The sequence below is a fragment of the Gavia stellata genome, chromosome 10, assembly GCF_030936135.1.
Source record: "Gavia stellata isolate bGavSte3 chromosome 10, bGavSte3.hap2, whole genome shotgun sequence".
In the NCBI taxonomy this organism is placed as follows: domain Eukaryota; kingdom Metazoa; phylum Chordata; class Aves; order Gaviiformes; family Gaviidae; genus Gavia; species Gavia stellata.
The window spans coordinates 3,565,545-3,579,026 of record NC_082603.1 but is presented as its reverse complement, the minus strand read 5'-3'; the positions used below and the strand labels follow the sequence as shown (position 1 = coordinate 3,579,026).

Sequence of the window (13,482 nt, the reverse complement as noted above, 5' to 3'; positions counted from 1 at the left end):
CATTGCTAGTAGGATTTTACTGTAAGTTTTCAAAAAAAGTACTGTGGGGTCTTACTTGCACTGCATGCTGGACTAATTGTACTCTTCCATCTTTCAGATGAATCAAACTGACTCCCATCTTCTTCAGTATCTCCAAGTGTTCAGGATTACTGGCCATGAAATCTCTGGCTCTCAACGGTGGTTTTGGTCCACTTCCCAAACTCTCTTCTCTGCCAAAAGACATCAGAGATCAAAGCTTTAAAAACCAGATTATTCTTGAAACGTAACTCTCAGGTTATTCCTACCACCACAAGATTAGAATTCTTTGGAATAATGTTGAGTACAAGCTTCACTAGAATGCAACTTCTAAAAAAGATAGTTTGACTGAGAAATTGTCGATACTATCAATAAATTTGTAGCGCAAAAAAGCACAGGCAAAGTTGATAGCAAAACTACCATATCCTATCTCTCATTTCTAAATAGTCTGCATTATTGCAAGACTGACTAAAACCAGTTTTCCCGATACATTTGCTACTCAGTTTTATTCATGAAGTGTAAATATCAAAGAGGCGGTCAGAAACATAAACTTCCTTAGCTTTAACTGACTGTCCTAAACTCTTCAAAACAGGTGAAGGTACTCTGTATGGTAGCACGATTTGCTTACTACAAGGAAGAGTTGCAGAACTGTTCAAGAGACTACAGAAATCAATTTTACAAACCAAAGAGACAGATTTCCTGTAGTAGCTGGGGTACAATTCCCACTTGGACTATATGGCTCATTAAGCTCCTTTTGCTTTGAAAAGACTTGCTAATTCCTGCTGGAAATGAACTAAGTCTTGCTGATGATGCCAGAGAAAACATAACTGATTTTTCCCGTTGCTAGGCTATCCATTCCAAAAGGACTACAAACTCAAACAGAGTAAGCTCCAACACACCTCATATTTCTCCTTCCATGCCTAACAGACTATTCCACTCACTCCTACACTAACAAAAGACAGAAAATATTCATCTTACGCTCTGGAAATACCCCTAGGACAGCTCTTATCCACCACATTTTTCAAAGGTTCACGAATACTCTGAGCAAACATAGGATCATTTGGGAAAAGAATCTGGGTGTTCGGACAGGTCCAGTCGAAGTTGCTGTCATCCAGCTCTGTGTATTCTGTAGTCTAAAATGAAAGATACAGATCACCTATTAAAAATGCAGGTTACATTTTTATATGAAGAAAATGAACAGATAGATCTACCCTTAAGTAATCTGTGCACTCAGGACATACAGCAGCTGAATGCAATAAATGTCCTACAACCACGCAGTTTCCAGGAATGAAGAATACGTCATTCTTCTGTGCCACACCTTGCAACAATAAAGGGTAACCAGTGCACCAGAACCCCTTTCTAGGGATAGATAAATACAACACCAGTTCTAATTTGTAACTTACCAAACGTGTATCCACAGTTTCTAGAAATTTTTTGCAGAAACAGCTAATCCTCTACTGGCAAACAGTACTTCTCAAGCCTGCTCACGACATAGCGAGTGCCCCTGTACTTCTACGTGCTGGACAACTAAAGGAAGTAGTTACGATTTCCTTTGATATTGCCTTTACGCTGAGGGGACCAGCTGCAGGCCTTCGGTAATTCTTGCTTCATATTACTAAGAACGTGACATCTTTTCATACGAACAAAAGATTCTCCTCCTCAGGAGCCGTACAGGCTTCCAAGTCTGAATGGGCAAGGATGGATCTATATATAATTCAAACAATCTCTATTTTCAGAAAAGAGGGCAGAGTTAACATTTGCACAAATCGCTGTTTTGTAACACGTGAAACCATGCGGAACATGTACGGTGATTCGGAGCCATATTTAGCCTGTTCTTAGTTTTGCAAGTAACTGGCTGGATAACTGGCAAGCTAATTTTCTCACCTATAAAACTTAATGTAGTATTTCTCTACTTGCAAAAAACCTAAACTGTTTGCAACGCATTAGCTAATTAAAAATCAAGTATTTAAAGTCTCCCTAAAAACCAAGACCTAAAAGGCTATTAGTTTACTGGAACAGACACTTTAAAGTACCTATGCTCTTAGTGTGACAAATAGTAGTCACATCACTTCAGAAAGGAGGTCTTGCAAGCGCTATTGCAAGCATCAGCATAGTAAGACATGACCTTTCCTGTTTATGAGAATAAATACAAACAGGATGTTGGGTTGCTACTACCAACTCACTCACAGACCTTTTGGCTTACTAGCACTGTGTTTATATTAAAAATAATTTACACATTCCATTTTTTCTTATCAATTTCCCCCCCATCAGATAAATTCCGTAGGAGAGTAACACACTCGTCTTCACAGCCTTTTAGCCATTTAATGCATTTTGACACCATTTTCAATGGATCTTTCTTACTTGTATTATGCACGTTAGCAGCTTTGACTTAAAGAGCTTAAGAAAACTGCATTTGAACAATTTACTCTATCTTCTTTATTGGCCTTTTATTAACATTTGCTATTCTCAAGAGAACTACATATGTCAGGCCAGCAGTTCACACAGCATCAGTTGTGGCAATCCTGCCTGTCTCAAAAGTATCAGCTTCTCGTGTTGGGAACAAAAAAGTTATACAAAATGCTCCTTCAGAGAACTTCTTGCAAAGTTTAAAAAGCATAGTCTCCATTTCCAAAACTCAAAGACAAAAGATAAATGCTCAAGGAAAGAACATTCGGAGAAGGGGCAGGATCTCCACCATCAAGGAACAGAAAAAACCAACCCCCCATTAAATGTATTATCAATGTCAGACATTAAGAGCAAGTAATTAAAATTTTTTCACTGTCTAACGCTAGTCCATAAAAGAGAGTGCTTTCTACTCAATTTTAAGATTTCTCTAAGATACATGGCTTGACACACAACATGAGCGTTTTCCTCTGACCCAGGCATTATTGTAAAACACATAGTAACGGGTAAAAAATAGAGGCACACTAACATAGGGGAATTTACATCCCTGATGCCCTAGACACCTCTCTATTTACTTTCTCAAGCATTTCTTTTGCTTGGCAGTAGTATTATTGCCTTAAAGATTAATTATGTCACTCTATTGAGCAAAAAACAAAAAAGAGACGTATGTTTACGATGCTTCACAGCACAGTTGTATTACTATAGGTTATTTTGGAAGGTTAAGTAATTTATAAACCCGTAGACGTTCTCACATTTGCATGCCTACTGCATCTATTAAACTAGACTAAAACAATTAAATATCCCAAAAGGTATAGCTGTATCTTGTCAAACTAACTTTGTAGAGGTCTCAAAAAACATTTCGAAATTTGCCAAGGGTTCGTGTAATAAAATAAGCAACAAAAACTTAGGCATGTTGTTGCAAATGTTTTAGAAAAAAATAATAGAAAATAAAGATGAAGATAAAAATACCATAGTGTGATAGTTTCAAATTTACATAGAGATGGGGAATGATTTTCTTTTTAAATATTGCTAATATACCACACCTTTTTTCTCAAGATTCAGTGGTGCAGAATCCAGTCATGGAAATATTGTTCATACTCATGTGACTGTCTCTGTTAATATGATGAAATAGTTCACATGAAATGAAGTGTTAAAACTGGTGTACTACTTCAAACTATGATTTTTCCTGTTTTTTCTTCCATTTCCTCTCATAAAAAAGGAACTGCTTCAAAACACCACTAAAACTGATTTAAATTTGAGCTGTTACTTACTGTGTTTTTTTTAGAGATGGTTTGGTTTGTAGTGGAAAGCCAAAGTGGTAATAGATGAGCTTCTGTAGTGAAGATATAATCTTCAATGTCGAAAATCATGTCTTCCTTATCAGCAAACAGCAAGTAAAGATATTTAAACATCTCGGCCAGAAAGAAAGAGTCCATTCTACGGGAAAAATGGATGTCCTTTAGGAACATCAGTAAAACAAATATTCATATTGCTCCATCTCTGAAGACTTCATGACTATTATTGTTGAACTTAATTCCATTAGCATTCCTTCCACTTGGAAGAAACTATGTTTGGAGGGAAATGATTCAGCATGTTCAGTACAAAACAGCATTATAGAAAAAACAAATAAACCTCTTTACGAACTTCCAGATTTGAAGTCTGTTTTGTTTGAAAGTAATTCATCTATTGCTGTGAGACAAATGAAACGTTATTAAACTAAAAATATTCTTATGTAACAAACTATAAAGCTATTGAAATCGTTTATAGACTACGACAAATGGGTAATTTAAGACTTGGTTGGAAGACAGACAGCTACTCAGAAGTCAATTAATTCAATTATATAAACAGGGTAACTAGATTTTTTTTCTATAATCTTTTTAAAAAAAAAAATTGCAAATTCTTTTACCTGTCTTCATGACTTCCTGTACGAACATCCTTCATTGCAGCAAACCCACAAGGTACTCTTGCATACTTGTTCAAGTTTTCAATGAGTGTTTTTCCTACTTCTAGATAGTAAGGGTCCCCTGTAGCCTATAAAAGAAAAACAAATAAACAAAACCCAAACCCAAACATATAGGTGTACTTAGACTTAACTGTACAATTAGCAGCTTTCATTTCCCTAATGCTAATTTATTGATTCCATACCTTCTCAGACACCAGTAAAGTCTAATTTATTAATAGTGCTAAACAGTCACAAGAGAGACTTCTGAGATACTACGGCATTACCTTTTACAGATATGCAGATAAGCACATGGCAATACTTACAGAAAGCAAGACATTTAGGCACTGCTCTTCTCTGCAAGGTACAAGTGGCTTTTGCTCTTAGTCTCTAAGATCTCTTTAAGAGAGATCAGCAACACCTAAATATCTTTAAAAATACAGGCCTTTGTCACTTAACAGTTTTCTTTCTAATTCTAGGCAAATAAAACAAAATTCCTAGAAGAACTTTTGATAACGAATACTTTCATCTTGTTTATATACAGAGCTGGCTCCAGTAGATAAAATAAGCTGGAGATAGGCCACTCATTCTATACTGAAATAAAACACCAACAAAATTCTAGGTGCTAGACAAAGCGACCAAAAGTCAGAGGAATGAAAGCGATCTTACCTTATACAAGAAGTAAGTGCTTTCGGCAAATTCAGGCCTTAGAGGATGCTGAGCCCAGTGAACTCTGAAGTCTGTTGTGAACGCCTAAGGAAGAAAAAGGACAAAAATAAATGCAAGAACAAAAACCAAACACAGGTTTATTTTGAATCCTATGTTAACTGTATTATAACAGCTAAAGTACACAGCAGCGGAGGATTGAAGGCCCAACATCAATCTCAGGAGGCTACAAGAACTCCGTCCAGTTAGTACATTTGAGGCTAAAAGCTAAACCAGCGTTCTAGCCCACTGAGTATGAGTAAGATTTAAGCTTGCGCTCGTGCAGGAGTCCAGCCACCACCCAGCCTCTTGACAAGTGTCCAGCAAGTGGAGCTCCGGCGAGAGGTGCCAGATGAGAACTTGTGCTCCAGACCCAGGCGGCAGCACGCAGCCTCCAATCGCTCCATCAGCACAAGCACACTACTGCTGCTGCAATCCAACCCAAGCAGCCTGGTGAAGGGACAAGAAATGACCTGAACTCTGCAAAAATGGTATTTGTCAAACATACCAACCACCTGACATTTACAGTGCGTTAAACTGTCATTTCAGACTGACAGATTGTAAGCAGCTGTTTCTCATATAAGAAATATCACAGACTAGAAGTCAGTTATCTAAAAATTTCCTAGTCTATGTATTCACTCTTAATATGCATAGGCAAAAGCCACTTCTGCGATGGCTTACATTCACTACTAGTTTACAGTAGGGTTTAAACCAAGTCTTTGCTAAAAGGGCCAGCACATCAGCTTAAATACAATAACTGACCTTTCAAAGTTTCCTTCGTAAGTATAAAGCACCAAAAAAACAACCCAAAAAACCCTAAGGAGCCAAATCATACCATTTTAAAAGCACTCAAAAAAATCATTCCAGTGCTTAGAGAGCATTCTTTGGTCTCAATTTCCACATTAGGTGAATGTGATGTTAATTAAAATGTTCTCTAACAGAAATAAGCTTACACCAGAGGAAAGTCAAAATTATAAATGGAGTCAGAAGCTCTCTCATATATTCTGGGTCATCACAAAGACACACACTTCAGCAGGTAAACAAGCTTTCCTGTGCAGGACTAACTCGCTCAAAGACTGCACTTGCAATGTCTACAGATAACTTTGTGTACCTACTTTCAAGGACATTATGCAAGATTTCAGAACATTCTCTGAGAACAATTTAGTCTTTAGTTTCCCTCCTTGGGTTAGTAAAGATGACTGATCTTTAGCATGAATGCTATTACATTATTAAGCAGCTACTACTACGTGTGCTTATACAAGTTTTGCATACTGAAATGAGTCAAGGTCAATTTTGAAAGGTTGAAATATAAAGTCTAAGCAATTATTAATACCAGCAGCTTCCTATTATTGTGTTAATTACAGCATAACTGAAGGAAAAATATTTCCTATCCAGAACACAGTTGTTATACACGCAGAACTGTAAATCATATAAGAATGTTGTGGAAATGAGCCTTTGGCTTTAATGACACATATACCTACTATTTTTTCAAATGGATATCTGAGACTGCTCCAATTGAGGTAAGAATCAATTTACATGATCAAAAAATTACTACCTTACCTCCGGAAGAAAGTTATGCTTTTTTATAACCTGATACAGCATCTCATGAGTTTCAATAGCAGGTCTAATATCGCCCTTCAACACCTAAAATTCAAAAATAAAATTAACACTAATTCACCATGCACAGGAATAATATTCAAAGTTAGGTACACTCACTGTGTTCACGTAAGGCTACAGACCAATTTCTACATTTCCAGCAGATACATACTGTAAATACCACCCCCTTTCAGTGTAAGCCACAGATATTCTGTAAGAGTTTTTTAAGCAAAATCAGTGAGTTCATTAAGACTACTGCCTATGTAGAAAAAGGACATCTATCATTTACAGAGAACTGTGGTGGAAATGTGATTTAGTTTGTCTTAAAGATGTAAATGGCACACAAACTAGAAAATTTGTCACTAGACTACTAAAAAGGCAGCTTAATTTGAGTGTTTTCCTGACTAGGACTGAAGGAAGCAAATCATGCGGACAGATTTTTGATGCTCAACACGGCCAGAAATGCACGTTAACTTGCAGCATAGCATTGAAGTGACAGGAGGTGTACAGAAATCCTCATTCAGTATTTTTGAAAATCAAATTACTAAGTTTGACTTGTCAATTACATATCCAAGTCTATTTAATGGTTTACTTGTTATTAAACTCATCTGCACATGGGTTTTAAACCTTACCTGCAACCCAGGGAAGAAAGCTAGCAAAGAGTCCATCCAGGTCCTAGCATTTAGCATTGGTTTATGAATATGAACATCAAGAAGAAGAGGTGGTTGGCTAATGTATCTCATTATGGCATCGTAGTGCTGACAAACACCAGAAAAATCATGAGTTTATGTTAGCAATACATTTTATAAAACAGATAGAGATCACCAGACTATGACATTTTATTGCAATGGAAGAACCAGTACTACACTCCAAATCATTATTACATTTGGCAGTGCACAGTAGTTTCTAGTTTTGCAAACTAGGAAGTAGTGTAGGAAGTACTGAAAAGCTCTGCAGTATTACACATGCGATACATATTTTCCAAGTAATACACGTACACAAAAGTATATTCAGCAGCCATCTGATTAACAAGTAACTATCACAGTTAAGGCACATTTGTTCTGGCTGAATCTTTAAGCACACGCTAAACAAAGCTGGAATCGCTTTTTCTGAACAAGAGAATTCTAAAGCAAATGCATCTCAGGAGAAGAAGGGGGAAAGGCAGTATAAAAAAACCTAACAAAGCAGCTGGACTTGGTTGCTCAGAAGAACTTTAAAACCCACTAGCTCACTTGTCAACTTGCTGACTTCCAATCCTATACTCCAAGATAACTGCCTTTCTTGTTTTCTGAAGCACAGAAGGTACAATCATGAGCACATGAGCCAAATCGATAGGAAACAGTTAATTGACACAATTGAGGCAAAATATAATAATGGTGGCTGCAAGTTAAGAATATGAAATAATCATTACACTTAAAGTGTTGCACACAGGTCTTTAGCAACTGAATTATTCCAATTCTAATACTGTTTATAATATAAAATCTTTTTATGATATAAAATGTTTTTATTGGATATTGCTATTTTCAAAAGAATGCTTGTATGAAAGAATAATGATGCTGACAAAGTTGCTTAGTAATCTTATGGATTTAGTAATCTAAGTGTGTTTTTCAGCTTGTAAGTACACTTAAACGTATACCGGGCCTCAGGATCTGCAATACAATGCAAGATCCAGACTCTGATTTTCGGGTCTTTTTTGTTGCTCCAGAACAGAAAGAAGTTGTACCATGGCTTGTAACAAGAGGCCCTTATGCTATTTTACAGAAACATTTGCAGTATCACACTCTCCAAGGTGATCCTGAATACAGCTTCTCCCCTACTGGAAACACGGAAAAAGGTCCAGATGATTCCAATTTTCATTGAATGGGGTTAAAATAGCTGCTCAGGTGACAGTTCACCCAAGATTCGCAAAAACTCTTCTTAAGGAGAGCTGGCACTAGACACATCAGAAGTCACAGAAATTATGCCTCAGATCTCTTCATAGGCTTCTCAGGCTAACAGCTGACTGACAATACAATTAGTCTTACAGAAGGCACAAACCTGAGCAAGGTGTTAACTTACCGTATTAAATCTTTCCAGGAAACTGTCATCTCCCAGCAAGACATAGGCTTTTAATAAATATTCATAATATGAATCAATTCCTGCTCCAACTCCACTATCTATAAACAGCAGAAAATGAAAAGGTGGTTTTACTTTAAGTAGTTATACAGATATCTTCCCTTGGTTTCATTTTGATTTTAAAGGCTCTTTCAGTAAAAGGAAAAGCCTCCTATCACTAGAATTAAGGCACAGGTGGATGCAGAGACACAATACTGTATGTCTATGCTAAAGGCTTTGCGGTATCAGTGCACATAATATGAACAGAGATGCATTGAAGCCAGTTGTTCCACTTTTCTCATATGAAAATATTTCTACTGACTGCCATAAACAACCACAGTCCTATTTATATTTTTCCTACATATTTACAGTAGAATCTCTGAAAATTTATGCCAAGGCATTCCCCTCTCAGTACTAAAGTGCATCAGAGAACACTTTCTTTGCAATGAATAAAACTAATTTCTCTACCAGAACACCCTTTCAGAGCAAAGCCAGGCTTCGTTGTAGCAGGTTTCTCCAGCACTGAAATTACATAACTCCACTTGCCTATCCCATTAATATTTTTAAATAGTCTACATAAGTGTGTGTGCGTGTGGGGGGGAGTGTCAAGATTTTTTTTCTTGCCCAAAACCACTTGTGGTCACTGATTCTGAGTCAGAATACCACACACCTTTGCGGACCCAGTCTCCAGTATGAATATTAATAGTAACGCCCACTAAATTGCTGCTGCGCTGTCTCTTTTCCCAAATAAAATCAAGCGCTTTCCGTGCATATTCCTGCAACAACAAAAAAATGCTCATTAAAGGACATTAGAGAAACACAGATACTAAAGACTTATTCTTTTGTCTATTGAAGTTAAGATGCTAGGAAGTAGTAAGATGTTTCATATCTAACAATTATAAAACTCAGTATTACATTACATACAGTTAATTAGTACGACGTTCAGTCCACATTTTACATAGTTATTCAGTTGCTGAATAGAAAGAATGGTGCTTGACTACACAACTATTTGCCAGTACACTGTCTTAGGCAAGTCAAACGTCCTTTTGCATGCGTTTTCTGCTTTAAAATTGTACATAAGATAGCGTAACCTAATTGAAGTATTTCAAGAAATATAACATCCTTAGAATCAAAATCGCTGTGTCTTTTCAGACATCTGAAGGTGGAGCAGCAACCCCTGTTCATTAGTGCACAAGTTATACACATTCTTTACACACACAAAATTAACTTGAAGGTAACAAACTACCCAATAAAAATGGCTTTAAATCACCAAACACATGCATGGGATTTTAGGGGGCAAGTTTTACCAAAACACACAACACAGGCCCAGCCACGCTTCCACTGGGTTCCATGACATGACATGAAATACCAGGCCCATACTAAAAGATGTAAAAAAATTCTAATCTGAAAAAGAGCTTGGGTTTTTTTGTATCAGATCAAAGAAACCATACCTGCAAGCAGTTTCCCTTAGCTTTCTGCTGACAATATACCCTTAGGTAGGTATTGCACATGTTCAGTGGGACTATATGAGCACGGTTTTTATTTTATTTTTGGGGGGTTTTTAACCTGCATTTTAAGGACCAAATATCTCACTTTTCTTCTTACTAGTCCTGATCCCCCTACCCAACAATTATGCAAGCATTATCCTTATCTACTCTTCAGTGTATTTATCTTGTTTGAAAGTAGTTACAGGAATACAGAAGTAAACAAAATTATTTCCTGATTTTTTTTTTTTAAATCAAATTAATGCTTAGAAAAAAGCCCACAAACACAACAAATCTGAACACAGGCAAACTTTCTGTGCAGAATAGCTAACATACGCACCCATTTCATGAACTCAGAATTGTTTCTCCAAAATTACAGAAATGTAACACAACATTAATGAATACCTAATCCAAAATATAAGATATCATGGAAAGCAAACCTCAAATATAGATGTTCCTGTGAATCGGCTTAACGCTGCAAACTCAAGGATCAAGGTACCTGCACAAGCTGTACAGGTATCAGTTTCTGTTCCTGTTCGTGCTTCTGGATGTCTTACACCAAATTTTAAGTTAACCTAGAGAAAAGTAGAGATTATCATCTTTATTTTTACTAGCTGAAAGAATTTACACTCCCGTGATAGGTCTGTAGAGCAACTGTGTAATTTATGTTTTTTCTAAAGGCAAGGAAAAAAGATCACACAGCCCCCTTTGGTTTTGCTCTGCTTTACCACATCCTGTCAACTCAGACATGCACATAAAGTTATCCAGAAGTACCCAAAATACTCAATCGTGCAAAACAAGGACTGGCCCAAATACCTGTTGCCTGGTTCACTGGACATTTGAATAAAAGAATACCACCCTGAAAATCTAATTCTAGCAATTTATTTACCAGCAAGCCAGGAACTCAGAACATCCCAAGTGCTCATGGAAATGAAGTTTTGTAAATCTCTCACTACTCCTGGCTCCAGAGAATACCTGCTAGATGGACCCACTTTTGTTGCGGGCACAACACAGCTTAGAATCCTAGAATCATTTAGGTTGGAAAAGACCTTTAAGATCGCCAAGTCCAACCGTAAACCTAAGCCTGCTAAGTCCACCACTAAACCATGTCCCTAAGCGCCTCATTCACATGTCTTTTAAATAGCTCCAGGGATGGTGGCTCCACCACCTCCCTGGGCAGCCTGTTCCAGGGTCTGACATCCCTTTCGGTGAAGAAATTTTTCCTAATATCCAGCCTAAACCTCCCCTGGCGCAACTTGAGGCCATTTCCTCTCGTTCTATCGCTAGTTACATGGGAGAAGAGACCAACACCCACTTCACCACAACCCCCTTTCAGGTAGTTGTAGAGAGCGATGAGGTCTCCCCTCAGCCTCCTCTTCTCCAGACTGAACAACCCCAGCTCCCTCAGCCGCTCCTCATCAGACTTGTGCTCCAGACCCCTCACCAGCTTCGTCGCCCTTCTCTGGACACGCTCCAGCACCTCAATGTCCTTCTTGGAGTGAGGGGCCCAAAACTGAACACAGCATTCGAGGTGCGGCCTCACCAGCGCCGAGTACAGGGGCACGATCACCTCCCTACTCCTGCTGCCCACACTATTTCTGATACAGGCCAGGATGCCGTTGGCCTTCTTGGCCACCTGGGCACACTGCTGGCTCATATTTAGCCAGCTGTCAAAGAGCACCCCAAGGTCCTTTTCTGCCAGGCAGCTTTCCAGCCACTCGTCCCCAAGCCTGTGGCATTGCCTGGGGTTGTTGTGACCCAAGTGCAGGACCCGGCACTTGGCCCTGTTTAACCTCATCCAGTTGGCCTGGGCCCATGGATCCAGCCTGTCCAGATCCCTCTGCAGAGCCTTCCTACCCTCCAGCAGATCAACACTCCCTCCCAACTTGGTGTCATCTGCAAACTTCCTGAGGGTGCACTCAATCCCCTCATCCAGATAATTGATAAAGATAATAAACAAGACCAGCCCCAATACTGATCCCTGGGGAACATCACTTGTGACCGGCCACCAACTGGATTTAACTCCATTCACCACAACCCTTTGGGCCCAGCCATCCAGCCAGTTTTTTACCCAGCGAAGAGTGTGCCCGTCCAAGCCATGAGCAGTCAGTTCCTCCAATTTCTCCAGGAGCTTCCTGCATTCTGCAGAGGGGCCTCTCAGCAGAAGATTGTCAAACTCCGAACATTTTGAATTAGACATCTTCACTAGAACAATGCTGATTTACTGAGCCTAAATTTTTAATTTATTGGTAAGTTTCCATTCAAAGCCATATCTCACAAACTCAAGGGATGATATGCACAGGAAGTAGTTTTCTGTTATTCAGAGAATATGTACCACGCTTTGTTTCAATATGATGAAAGCATTTACATTAAGTGAATATTTTTAGATTACAGCTACCTTTGCCCTCTTAAAAATGTGGATGTAGACCATGAAGATTAGTCAGTTTTGTCCTAAATTCACAAGCAAGTGCTTGCAAGTTGCTCTTTCACTGTCTTAGTGAGAGATATGTACCAAAACAAAAATTACTCTCCTCAGCTACTCGGTGGTGCCTAAAGTAGCAGGGAGCAAGAAAGCAGTAGACAGTGATTAGACAAGTTTTCTGCTGTAAGTATTTACCCACAACAATATACGTATCGGAATTTTCAGAGTTGGAAATGTAGGATTCAGAGAGCCTACAACTGTATGTTAAAATACTAGGTAGCATGCATTACAACTGAGCAATATATCAGCTTTTGATTTTCTGTACACTTAATAAATACACAAGTGATTTTAGAAACAGAGATAGAAACCAAACCCCAAAAATTTTGCTTACAGAAGTAATTCTGAATTGCAGAAACCAGAGAACTTACTCTTGGATAAGGGAGACCACTAGTGGTGTTAAAAGCAGGTAAAAGCTTGTAGCCTAGTTCCTTTGCCATGTGCAGAAGTTCACCATTGTACCACTGCATGTATTCACCTTTTTCTTTCAGCATAATTGCCACTGAATGCCCACCTAGGAGACCCCTAAACACAAGAAAAATTATCCACATCTCAAAAGGTATATTAATCTGAACAGCAATGCAAAAACTTCTACGATTTAGATGACTATGTACATAACTGTGCTATATCCACACAGCCCTAATTTTCAGACATGCTGAGCAGATGCAACTCACAAATATAACCAAGGTTAGCTGCCAGGATTTTGGAAGCATTTCTTATTGTTTAGGAGTCAGTCCTAAACTGTAGAGGAATCATTGCTTCATCAA

The 13,482-nt window shown here is 38.3% G+C and overlaps 1 protein-coding gene across 2 annotated transcripts in view; it reads right to left on the bottom strand.

Moving 5' to 3' along the window:
* Positions 1–13,482, bottom strand: part of EDEM3 (ER degradation enhancing alpha-mannosidase like protein 3) — a 31,702-nt gene that overhangs the window by 6,596 nt on the left and 11,624 nt on the right. For both annotated transcript variants that reach the window (XM_059821882.1, XM_059821883.1), the window contains exons 6-16: positions 13,087–13,240; positions 10,677–10,811; positions 9,423–9,528; positions 8,717–8,814; positions 7,291–7,416; positions 6,623–6,706; positions 5,027–5,110; positions 4,325–4,449; positions 3,690–3,855; positions 994–1,148; positions 56–209 (exon numbers count right to left, since the gene is read on the bottom strand). In XM_059821882.1, coding sequence (XP_059677865.1) covers positions 56–209; positions 994–1,148; positions 3,690–3,855; positions 4,325–4,449; positions 5,027–5,110; positions 6,623–6,706; positions 7,291–7,416; positions 8,717–8,814; positions 9,423–9,528; positions 10,677–10,811; positions 13,087–13,240 — 1,387 coding nt within the window. The remainder of the gene's footprint in view (positions 1–55; positions 210–993; positions 1,149–3,689; positions 3,856–4,324; positions 4,450–5,026; positions 5,111–6,622; positions 6,707–7,290; positions 7,417–8,716; positions 8,815–9,422; positions 9,529–10,676; positions 10,812–13,086; positions 13,241–13,482) is intronic.